Raw genomic sequence first — 12685 nt, forward strand, 5'->3', positions numbered from 1 at the left:
ACTCTTCAGACTCACCATCCTGGAATCAGACTTTTTGTTCTTCCTCAGGGTAACATATGAAGCTATAGAAGAAGATTCAGGCACCGGAGATTTGGTTCTGGGTGGGACAATGCCAACTGGGTAGGACGTCCCTGACAGGTAAAAATAAAAAGGCGCCGGTTCAAAACAATTACAAGAGTTTAATTTATCAAGCAAACATAGTCAGCATGCAGCTCAATCAGGAGATATAAGCAAAAACAGCTAACAGACATCAGTGTTGAAGTGCCTTTATGTTCTTCTTGAAAGCACCTTTGTTTCCAGGAGTTTCAGGCGGATGCTCAGATCTGTCTTCTCCGTTGTTTTCATCCACTTCAGTCACTGTGGTGAGCTCTGGTTCACTCTTATACAGCCGGTAGTCTGGGCCCTGCTGAAGGGAAACATAGTGAAAAGTTCAGCCTGGGAGGAACTGGGAGGAAATTCCCCGACATTCAAAATACCACGCGGTCTTAAAAAGGGTGTGAAACTGTGTTCAACTTAAATTCAAGCAGAATTTAGTTTGCAACCAAGGAAATAACATAAAAAAAAGAACAGTATTCAAAAGGTGACTGGGCGGCTAAAAGGAAGTAAAACTTCAGAAAACTGAAGAAGAATGGCTTCAAGTGAACAAAGGGATGTGAAACAAATAATCCAAAAGACATGAGACGTCCACCGAAATGAAAGCAAAAAGCACCACAGCAAGCAATGGCATGATGACACGACTGTGGGTGGGTCGGCCGAGGGGTCAGCAGGTCAGCGAGCTTACGCTTTGGGTGCCATTCCTGGGACTGGCTTTCCTGTCCTCCGGCCTGTAGAGAGACGAAGGCCGTATGCTGGCACGAGAGGGCAGGGGGGGCACGGTGGGAGGGATGGGCTCATATGACTGGGGAAGGGGAGGCCGCGGGGGTGCCGAGTCTTCCTCCTGCGGATCACACAGGGCATGACAGGACAGCGTGACACATGGCGCCACCACGCACGCTCGGGGCGGTCAGCATCTGGTTAAGAGTTCTGGCCCACGAGACCGTGAGAGAGAGAGAAACGTCCCCATGCTGTCGAAGGGTGACTGACGCCACCGCCGCTCATATCTGGGTAGGGCGCCCACTTTCAACATGGGGCCGTCTTGGCGGACAGATGTAAAGCCACTGGTGACATCACAAGTGAGCAGTCAGCTTAGGGTTGGCCAAAAAGCAAGACTACAGCAGAAGGCTCAAACATCTCCATCCAAGGGGGGGGGGGAAACAAAACGCCTGATCCATTTATTTACTGCAACCCACCACCAGGGGCAGAGCTGCAGTGGTGATCATGTGGTTATCAACCACCCTGTATCTACTGTGGACACAAAGAACTGAAGGAATACACGTGCTGATAAAATCCTGCAATCAACCAATATTAGTGCTCATTTATTCTTCAGAAGTGATTCATTTTCTCCAGTGATTGACTATTATGGGGCAGGTCGGCGCTTCACCTCCGCTCTGTGCTTGTAGGGGTTCATCCCATCAACAGCGTGTCTCTGGGCTTTGTGTTGACTGAGGGCCTCCAAAACATCTTGGATTTTCCAAAGTTCTTTCTGAAAGAAAACGTGCTGCTGGCTGGGAGGCTCCATCTGGTTGTGAAGAGAAAAGACACCTGCTCAGGATTCTGGAACCTTTTCCTGCATTTAAACACTTTGTGATTCAGTAACCGAGCATGAGTCTACATGAGTCACGACAGATTGGACTGGGAGAGAAAAGGGTTTCCCAGTAGCCTGCAGCCTTCTCTGCAGCCTTGACTGGCTTAACCGTCTCAATAACTGGGAAGGATGAGACTAAATGACCTACGCCACCATGACTACAGCCAGGCCTTTCCTCCACAGTACCTGAGGGCTTCCGAGTGCTTCTAGCTGCTCCAGCAGAATGTTCTTAGTTACAGTCACTTCACCTTCTATCTTGTCATACTCCCTCCATAACCGCTCCAATTCCTGGTTTGGAGAAGATGAGGTTTCTGTCAGTGCCGGATAGAGACCACTGGAGTCAAGCGCCTGTGTGTGTGTGTGTGTGGTGTGTTTGGACTCACGGCTGTGACTCTAGATATCTCTCTGCAGGTACTGAGGAGGCCACTCTCCAGCAGGTCTCTCTGCTGAATGACGCTCTGCATGGCGGCAGGGTTATCAGAGCCCATCTCGATCTCCTGGCTGGCTGACAAGAGGGCCGTCTCCAGGGTGTGCTGATTAAACACACAGGACATCGACATCATTACAACGTGACCGTATCTGTCACCGCAACCTTTCGGAACAGCAAACACTCGCAGGGTTGGAAGGATTATCGAGCCACGCTGGACTTTTTCCACCAGTCTAAAATGTTACCTTCTCTCTGTACAACTGTTGAAGCTTCTCCTCCTGTGTCCTCAGGATTTTATCCAGCTCACACATCCTGCTGAGTTTACTCTGATGAGGGGGGGGACAAAGAGGTGTGACCCTTCCTTTCACATCAAACTGATCGTGGTGTCAAAGACAGACAACACCTGACTTACATCGACGTCCATTTCTTCTGGCAGACACGTGTAGGCATAGTCTCTGTAATCGTCCGGACCCAACTGCGAGGGGGAGAAAAGGAAATTAAAAGAGACGTTCCCCAGAAACGCGTCCACATTAGAATCTGGAGATCTAATGCAGTGTCATGAAAGGGGATTTGTCCTTTCGTGGACGTTCGTATTTCAGGGAATCTGACAACAGCGGAAGAGCAGCCTGTCCAAACACACAGCCTGGTCTTTTATCACAAAATGCTTTTCTGATTTTTTTTGGGGATTTTTTTGGTTTGATTTAGAAAAACAAGTGAAGGAATGTAAATCAATCATGCCGACTAAAGTGCAGAGTCAGCACAAACTCTGCGCCCAGCAGCGGTTTTGCCTTGAACCTATTGATCCACGGTGAGCTGTGGTCAGCTGAATGTGTACTGCCTTCACCGTTAAGGTGAAGCAGCACGGCTCAGCCTCTTCAGGATTTACATACCATCAGATTACAATCATCAAAGGCTAAACTACACGCCGGCAGCTCAACGCAAAACTGCGTCACAGCGGTGCCTTTTTAGACTTTTGAGGCCTGATCTTGGACGCAATTGTGCGTTTGTGCTACTGGATTTTAACTGCATTGGATCCCGCGCTTCAGAAAAAATTCACTTTCACCAGAGACAAAGTGAAGTCTAAAAACAATCTAAGGACAGTGACATTTTGAAACCTTTCCTGTTGATCCTGATCCAGCCAGTGACTTGCTGGTCTCTCCAGTCCTGTGACAACATTCAGCCTTGAACCTGTTATTTTCTGTTATTTAGTGGACTTACATTCTGCTTTGATGTAATATTTGTCTTGTGTGTGCAGAAAGATAAATATATTGACTTAAACTGACATTAATTACACTGAAACTTGGTGTTCTAGCTTAAAATCAACACTCACTGTCCAAATATTTTAAGACCACAAACACACCTTTTTAAACAGCTCCGTTTCTTCTCAACTGAACCGGGCAAGAAACGAGCAATCAAAGCAGGTGGAACCGGAAAAATACATATCATTCCACACCGAACATGCAGATTTTCCCGCAGGTCACAACTGTGTAGTGTGGCGTGGCAAACAGGAGCAGGCAGCTGGCAGCAGAGGAGATGGGAACGCAGCCGTTGCCGGCTTGACATGGTGCATGTGGTCTGCGGCACTTTTACACCTTGAGAAGTGGTCACAAAAGTGGCAAAGCGACACCACGGCCATAATCACACGCAGGCATTTAACCTTTTCACCAGCGAAATGAAAAGATGAGACCACCGCCTCATATGCCTGTTGGATCACCTGTGCTGGTGGGTTCATGCGTGAGCATCCAGAACAGAGTTAATCATTATAACAGTACTCTTGCTAACAAAGAAATCACTTGAATCCACTTGTCGATACACAAGCTTGAACAGTGAAAAGTGATTTCTTTAATTTCAACTAATTACAGTCCCTAATTACAGCCCAGGCTGCTCAGATAATGAGGGGGAAAGGTTATGAAAAATCACACACAGGTCCATTAACTAGCTAGACAAAACAAGTGGAGTCGGTATGAAAGGCTGCGAGCATAAACCGTACATGTTAAAGCTGATGCAGTTTCAGATTAAAGACAGACCCACAGCGTCCTACACAGTTCTCTAAACATACAACTGTTCTTCCATTTACATAAACCAAACAAAGTACATTCATGCTACCTTTTGTTTGGCAAGTGGTTCCCGTATCTGCATGATTTTGCACAATAACAGTCAAAAGCAATGGATGAGGAGCTGCTTGCTGTACACAGACCAGGCTAAAGGTGCTATGAGGACGGAGACGTCGGAGGAGGAGCATTGCACAACAGACGGCTAGTAGGGATGAGGTGGAACAAAGCCTTACTGGCCTTACTTGCTGGTAAAGTTGAGGCCTCGGGGCAGAGTTCTCAATCATAGCGTGAGTCATGACGATTAAGGGGTCATTTTCCTTCATCTTGTCCAGTGAGGAAAGGAGTGATATAGCATCAGTTTACAGTATTTGTTCACTTTAGAGACAACACCTCGCTCACTCTCTTGCATGACACGGGACTGCAACACAAACATCCGGAGTGTGCACAGTTGGACACGGCGATGTGTGACGACAGGTGATGTCAACAGAAAGGATCAGGAGGACCCTGGAAGGCAAGTCTAACGTGCCTGCTAGGTTCCAATGATGCAGTTACAGCAAGCACAATGTTATCCATGTACACTTCACATCCCCGGAATGTCTATTATTATGAATATGTACGACTTCAGAAATATTACTTTAATGTGATAAAAAGCAATAGATGTTTTTGAAGCAAAATAGAATGAGTAAGATGATGTCCAGCTGGTACGGTGAGTTGATGTATTCACACATGAATAAATAACAGAATGGATAAATAAATGAAGAGGTCCATCTTGGTTTGAGCTATCTTGGGATTTAAATGCTTAGCTATGGGATGCAGGCATGCTTCATATGATGTGCTTATGCAGTAGGTTTTCACATGAAATGAATCAATGGCAAGTTGGGAGGAAAAAAATCATAAAATGAAAGTGCTAATAGATGCAAAAATAAGCACATTAATGGGATTGTAAGAGAGGCGCGAGGGCCGGCCATCCATGCATTACCCCACCTGATTGTCCAAATACATGAGATTCCTTTGGAGGTGATGAGAAAGAATGTCGTTCTAACATCAGCGGCAAAAAGAAGAGGATAGAAAAGGCAACACGAGCATGAGACAGCAGAAAAGGACCAGTTCTTTCTCTTCAGGGCTGCCTCTTAATCACATAAACACGTACACATTCACAGTAACACAAAGACACCTTCCTACACACGTACAGAGAAACAGACATGAGGACTGGTCAAGGTCAGGAAACAAAGACACTACATAAATATTCGATGAGTAGAAGATGTAAATAAAGCAAAGCCTTCAGGAAAATAGGAAAAAAGCAGGAAACTGAGACCAAGACTCGAACGTCCTTATAAATTTCATAAATAATTTTGAGATTAACCTTCAGTCTGAGCCAATATCTGAGATGATTTGTCAGACATTAGATCAAAATGACTCATTTGTCTGTTATATGATAATCCAAAGCTGTTGTATGATAGATATTTTGTTTCCCGATGTTTGCATAAATTGACTCCAAAGTAGCTAAATAAACCTTAAATTTGATTTTAGAAATAGACCTCAAAGTAGTCCACTAGCTAACGCAGAGCCTTTTCTACATTTCTACTTTGAAACAAAAATAGAAAACTAAAAAGAAATGACGACAAATGACAGTAATTAGAAATGATTAAAGATGGAACACACTGCACATTCTAACACACACGCCTGCAGAGGAGTCTTGGGGGGGCCTGACCTTTGGGTGGTCACCGTCCATGTTAAGTTGCATAAGCTGTGCTACTGTGTGCTCCCGGATACTGTTTAGCTCTGCCTGCTGCCGCCGCAGCTTTATCAGCAGCAGAGTCAGTTCCTCCGGCTGCAGGGGAGGGACGGAAATACAGCCACAAATGAGAGAGCGACACAGCACAGAGGCAGAGGAGAGGAGAGGAGAGGAGAGAACACACCAGGACAGGAGGTTTAGCAGGAACACGCTCTCAGAAGGTGAACAGTTGCTGTTAGTGCTATCACTGTCGCCAGCATGCCGTCTATACACACACTCAAGGCAAAAAAAGGTATTCATAACAGATTCCGGTTCACACTTCAGCAGTAACGCATGTGTGGATCTGACATAAAATCCCGATCCTGCTGAGGGAGCTGTGAGTGACGGGCTTTTAGGCCTCGGCTGATGGAAGCGAGACGCTCGGGTCGGTTGCAGAGGTGCATCTCAAAGAAGTCAAACGTCACACACTGTATGTGAAATCGCTGTCAGGTAGAATTTCGACCTGAAGACAGAGATGACGGGCACAAGCTGAGACAACCAGGATTATGACTCACTGTTTTGCTTTGGAGGGACTGGGATGTGATGGTCTGAACTGGGATCCCCACAGGCATGGACCTGCGGTCAGGTGGGTAGACGTACTGCAGGACACAGTGAGAAATGGCCCAGTTAGAAGCTCTTTAAGGAGAAACAATGATGAATAGCCTGAAAAGCTAAAAAGGAAATTGGTCATTCTGCCCAGAAGCCATAAATCCAGACTGTTTTATCAAACCTTACGGCACTCAAAGCTAACATTTAACTGACCTTGCTGTACTGTGGCCTCTGCCGTCTCTCAAAACTCTGATCTCTTCTGTAGATGGGAGAAGACACCTCCGAACGAGCACCGAGCATGCTGTAGGATCGCATCGGGGAGTAGCCCCCGTACATGGAGAGCGACCCATGGGAGGGGGAGGGTGGGATCGAATGCATCGGGACTGCGTGTTCCGACAGGTTCATCATGGTTTTGGGGCTGGACATGTTGTTGTAAAGTCCTGGCTGCCGGGCGTAGGCCTGTCTCTGCTGCCACTCGAATAAATGCCACATGGTGTCGTCACGCATGGACCGGCGCTTATCCACTGGCGAGGGACCCAGGGCCTCGTACAGCGACGGCGAGATACTGCAGATGCTGTCCCGCTGTGCAATGCTGTTCCTGGGAATGCTGCAGTAGGTTTCTCCATACTGAGGCATGTATTGTACCCGATGGCTTGGCATGTTACGAGGCAGCGTCTGGTATGACGCGATGCTGAGAAGAAAGAGACAAATGACCATATGAAATCAACAATAATCCCCAGAATTCCACCAAAAGTACAGGCAAATAAGCCCCCATTGATCTTCATTATTTTTTCATGTTTCCCCAGATGGATTTCAAACCTTTCAATTTTGATTCTAACAAATTGGACAGGACGCATTAAACCATTCCAGGGACAACAAAGCTTTGAGAGGCTCAACTCCCACAGTGGGTTCAAAGCCAGTGCAGCTGGCGCTGGGAAAGCCTTCTTACTGACACTCCCTGACTGCGGCTGAAACGCTCATCGGCGTGTAAAACCCAGTAGCACAAAAATATGCCTGTGAGTTGTGACTGCATGGAAACTTCACATCCTCCAGGGCACACTAGTAATGAAAAACAGAGATTTGAAGATTTGTGGAGAGCAAGGAGGATGTGCATGGCTGATATGACCACAACAGAAAGATTTGACTTTATTTGAAAAGAGGATGGATGGAAATATCTTAACTTGATGCTGACAATAACTAAAAAAAGGACATTATCTTAATGTGACTTCATTTTAACATTAATGGGACAGTGACGACGAAAGACCTGCCAAAATCAACAGAGTTTGAAGTCTGTGTCAGACGTCGGCAAAAGTTCACTGACAACAAACCTTCTACGCTTTAAAGACAAACAGACAGGAAGAACCCCCCCCCCCCCCCTTCTTTATAGAGAGGCGAAGCACAATGCTGGTAAATATCTAGCTCTCCTCTGATCACCAGCACTGTCGCCATCCCTGTTTGTCAGTTACAAACATAATCATCTAAGCCGTGAGCAAACATGACAGCGCCATCCAGCAACGGCCATTTTACCCTGGATTACCTGGCAGCGCTGCATTTCCAAAAGCTCCCCACAAAGTTTACAACCGAGGGCCGAAACGGTGAGAGTCGTCTAATGACATTAAGATCATCCTGCTCCACAGCTTCCACTTAGCACATCACTGACAACCATGTCTGGCCTGTAACCAGATCAACGAAGGTTTAACGCCGGATCACCACCAACCAACAGACCTTCTGTTGTCCTCGTCCTGGCCGCGTCCTCGCTGAGTGCGGACCCACTGCTCCAGTTGATGCATAGAACTGGTCCTGCTCAGGTTGCGGTCCGCTTCATGCGTAGGCGTTCTCTGTGGTGGCCCCCCTGTGCCGTTAGCCGGACTCTGCTCGCCCGATCCGTTGACCTGCGGGCTGCGGCGTGACCCGTCCGTTTCTGTGGACACCTGCGCCGAGGTGATGTTGTTCTTTACAGCTGCCGCCTGTGCTGGCTGCAGTTTAACACTGTTGATCTTGGTGAGGGGACGCTCGCGCTCCCCCCCGTCCTTCTGGAAGCCGTACCGCTCTGCATCTCGCTGCTTTCTTTCCTCTTCTGTGGTCGTGGAGGCAACAGCGGCAGTGTGATCACGGTCCACCTCACGGTTGCGTTCGTTTTTTTGGATTTCGGGCTCGGTGAGTTGCGACCTGTGGTTCTCCACGTGGTTGCTCTCTTGCGGCCCGCATTCCTCCACCTTTAGCTTGTCTAACCTAATTAAAAACAGAAATCAGTCAAGGCAAGTTTAGACAGTGCAACAGGTAAACCTTTACAAGGTACGAGAAAGATTTGGAAAAACGCTGCTATCAAGTGTGTTTGAAATCCACTTAGAAGTGTAAAACCTGCCTGTATAAAGCCTGTGTGTCAGTGCAACCTAAGGGGAAGTCACGGCATTTAAAAGGAAATCTGATATCCCCAATGAAACGCTGCCACTGTGGGGGCAGTCACACAGGTGCTGCTCCGACTCTGCTAATCCAGTTTCCAGCCCTCTTTTTGCACATTCCTGGAACACCTATCTTCAGCTTTGTGGTCTTTACGCAGTTCTCCAGAGAAAATAAACACCAATACCCCTCGTGTGGGATTTAGGAAAAACCACGGCGGTGGGAGAGGCATTCCTTCACAATTTTCGCCTCTATCCTTTTAAACAGCAGCTCTAGGCTCATAATGATTTCTCCAGTCTTCCACACTCACAGAATTTTTCTGACATTGATTCTTTCTTAACAATATCCCAGACTTGAGCATGAAATGTTAAAAAAAAACAGTATTTGCTTATAGAAGGTGCAGTGCTGCGATCCTACACTGTGGCTGCATTAAAAACATTACTAGGTAATTACAGAGCTTCCCCATTACGCCTCTGCTACCTCATGAGAGAGGAGGACATTAGTCAGACGGACCCATGGACTTGCATTCAACACAAAGGAAGAAAGTGTGGTACTAATGAACTAAAATAAACAATAAATAGAGTTAGACCTCAAGCTGACGAAGGAAATGTCACATGTGGGCGCCAGACTGGTTGCTTCAGGACTTAACAAGTATTAACAGCGAATTTTATTTTTCCTCCATTCAAACCTACTAACAGAATTGTTTTTTCCCCTGACAAAGTGACAACACTGGCACAAACCTTTTGACTGGCTCTGCCTGCACAAGTGCAGCGTCTGTCATGACTTTCATCCATGACTCCATCTCCTTGGCTGTGTCAGTGCAAAAATAGTACGTCCGCATGTTGGGATGTGCTGCCTGTTTGGGGTTGTTTTGAAGGGGAGAGGCAACAGACAAAAAAAAGAATCCTGAAAGAGAAAGAAAGAAAAAGAATGAGCTGTCTCTCATGCAAACTGTGGACTGATATAATACACCATATATTTTAGTAAAATAGGAATAAGAAAATAGCTGTGAGCATCTGTAGCATCAGTCAAACCCTGCACACCTCCAGATCGGTGCAGTAAATCTGCCACAGTGCCAAACAACTTACTGTGAGTTGTGCGTCGTCTCCAAAGTGGCTCTGAATGCTCGCAGCGAACATCCCAGAGTATTTATGTGGAAACAAAAAAACAGACTCTTCAGTCAACAGACGAAATATGAGCTTCACCAATGTCTGATCGATGGAAAAACAATTACTGAGATTGATCAATTCAAAAGCATTTAAGTGTCGTAATGATTTTGACAACTGCCAAAAGTAGAACGCTGAGACAGGAAGTCACTTTAACAAGGAGTGATTGCATCCTGCTCGCGTTTCTCTCATTTTATCTCTCTTCCCGCCCGAGTCTGAGTTGGACACGGAACGGTTCGTGTGGTCGGAGAGACCTTCAGCAGACTCCAAGGCGTCTGCGCTTGGTTGCACTTGGCAGGTCAGCCTTGTGGTCTCGTGAGGTTTATGAAGAACCCGTAGTCAAATACTGTACGCGCTGCCGAGGTCCCATAAAATATGACTGCTGCACTCAAACTTGGGATCTGTGAGTCAAGCCCTCTACAGTAGTACTCGAACACAGACAGATTGTTGGCAGCGGCCCACTTTCCTCTCTTGGCAACAGTGGAGCACTTCAAGCTTGGTAGATTTGACTTGAATTACTTCACTGACATCAAATAAAAGTAGCAGGAAACAAACGTGTACCTGGCAGCTAAGAAAATGCAAATAATAGACGGATACCGCAATGCTATTTTGTAGTTTTCTAATTAAAGTTTTACTTTTAAAGAAGACTGATGCTTTACTCTCTAGGGTTTAGGAGGAATATAAGAGGAATGAAAATGTGCACGGACCTTAAAGGCATATTTCCTGTTAACATGATCATCCACAGACAGCATGGATACGTGAAAGCTTGGCAGAAGAATGCTTCCAAGTATTCCTTCCTCTTTTTCATCTGCGGGGAGACAGGGGAAAAAAGTATCAGCAGCTATTTAGTTGGTCAACTTTCGTGTGTTAACCATGTGATTAACGAGACTTAAAAAAAAGGAAAAAGGAAATGTGTTGGTCAGTCGAGTCCAGTCAGTGGAAAAGATTGAGCATTGATTTAATGTCCTATGCAGCAAGGCCGCTCTAATCCTCATTATGTCTGCAGACAGGACTCTGCATTGACAATGGGGTGCTCTCCATAGGAGGGATCAAACCCAGTCCAGAGTCTCAGCCAGAAAATTGCTTAGTCTCCTCATTTGAGCAACATACTGCTTACCTATAACTGCTGGAAAACAAATTATATCAAGAAAGAGAGTGTTGCAGGCCTGTGCGTGTTTAATGAGATGATTGGTGAGAAAATGGCTGATTAAAAACAGGAAATGAAGGCAGAAGATGTGGCAAATGATGCCGCCAACACTGGAGTGTGAAGCATTGATTAATGGGACTGACTGGAGCTACAGTAATCAACTAAATTCCCCAAGGGAACAATGAAGCGTTTTCAATTCTGACATGTCAGCATGAGTAGAAACTGTAGCCCAGCGAGCCCGTGGTTGCATGTTTATCGAGTCGCTGCAGCTCTGCCTCTCTGCAGCAGTCTCTGAACACACTGACGCGCTGTCCTGGCTGCGCAATAAGGAAAGAAGTCATCCGGCAGTTCATGATCTCTTTGTCAGCGCTGCAGATGGATGGATGTGTCATGGATGGATAAAACCTTATGATGCGCTACTGTCTGAGACTTTTAAAAGTTGGTGGGTGGCAGGAAAGTCACAGAACTGGCAGAAAGAAATAAAAACAGTCTAGCAATGATGACCTCATCTGCATCGAGTGGATGCTGGGATGATTTAGATTTTCTCCGCAGCTGCAGGCGGTAAACAATCAGACATCTATAATGATTCACAGTGGCTGTTTCTTTTTTTCGTGGTCACAGCTCACAAATGCTCTTTCTGCCCAGCTGTGTCAATATTTGACATGAACATCAGTGCTGGCTGAGAGAGTCTGTCTGGCCAACTGCACCTCTTTATGCAAGAGATAATAAGACCGCGTGAAATGACATATACTTTTTTTTTCTTACTGCGCTGCAGCAGCAGGAAAGCAGAAATTCTGCATTTTCTATTTATTATATTATAAATGTTGTTGAACTAAATGTTTCCTGACTTGGTTTAAGATGCTGCATGTTTTAGAGATCACAGAGAGCAAAGCTCAGGCCTCTGAAGGTCACAGCTGTGATGCAAACCACCCATCCGACAGCCAGCACTGCTTTAATCAGCTCAGCACTAATGAAGCGTGAGCGGAGAGGACGGGACTCACCTCGGTAATAGAAGAGGCAAAGGTCCGACAGTACAAACCAGCGCTTCTTCCACAGTTTCATCCCCGTGCTGTCCTGAAAACACACCATCAAAAGGCGGTTACAATACCATCTCCTGCGCAGGCTGACCTGGATAAATACATCCTACATTAGCGTTTATTACATGTACCACAACAGACAACATTGGTGCCAAATTTGAATTTCAAACCAATGAATCAGCAGCCACATGTGGTCCTTCTCTGCAGATTTTTTTGATATAAAAATGAGCTCCAGGCTGCTGCCAGTGAAGGCTGAAAGGTGAGGAAAAAGGTGTCGAGTCCCCCTTTTCTTGACTGGAAACCTGAACAGAGGCCTTCATCGTAGGGGAGGGTCCTCAACAACTGTGTCATTATTAATGTAACTGCATGTGGGCTGCAGTTTGCTTAAAATGGAAATTCAGTTCCATTGAAGCAGAATGTTTGACTCATTAGAGTCGGCGTCGCTTT

General features: G+C 46.1%; 1 protein-coding gene across 15 annotated transcripts in view; it reads right to left on the reverse strand.

Annotated features, from left to right (window-relative positions):
• Nucleotides 1–12685, reverse strand: part of LOC130536852 (pleckstrin homology domain-containing family A member 5-like) — a 46937-nt gene that overhangs the window by 3637 nt on the left and 30615 nt on the right. For 4 of the 15 annotated variants that reach the window (XM_057053057.1, XM_057053059.1, XM_057053055.1 and 1 more), the window contains 17 exons: nt 12203–12275; nt 10762–10862; nt 9629–9744; nt 8214–8720; nt 6702–7179; nt 6455–6538; nt 5877–5996; nt 5150–5203; nt 4408–4488; nt 2524–2586; nt 2357–2437; nt 2068–2217; nt 1871–1972; nt 1481–1618; nt 782–937; nt 289–406; nt 16–131 (listed from right to left, as the gene is read on the reverse strand). In XM_057053057.1, the coding sequence (XP_056909037.1) occupies nt 16–131; nt 289–406; nt 782–937; nt 1481–1618; nt 1871–1972; nt 2068–2217; nt 2357–2437; nt 2524–2586; nt 4408–4488; nt 5150–5203; nt 5877–5996; nt 6455–6538; nt 6702–7179; nt 8214–8720; nt 9629–9744; nt 10762–10862; nt 12203–12275 (2538 nt within the window). The remainder of the gene's footprint in view (nt 1–15; nt 132–288; nt 407–781; nt 938–1480; nt 1619–1870; nt 1973–2067; nt 2218–2356; nt 2438–2523; nt 2587–4407; nt 4489–5149; nt 5204–5876; nt 5997–6454; nt 6539–6701; nt 7180–8213; nt 8721–9628; nt 9745–10761; nt 10863–12202; nt 12276–12685) is intronic. The other 11 variants (XM_057053058.1, XM_057053056.1, XM_057053069.1 and 8 more) reach the window with 7 other exon arrangements.

The sequence above is a fragment of the Takifugu flavidus genome, chromosome 13 (assembly GCF_003711565.1).
Source record: "Takifugu flavidus isolate HTHZ2018 chromosome 13, ASM371156v2, whole genome shotgun sequence".
In the NCBI taxonomy this organism is placed as follows: Eukaryota; Metazoa; Chordata; class Actinopteri; order Tetraodontiformes; family Tetraodontidae; genus Takifugu; species Takifugu flavidus.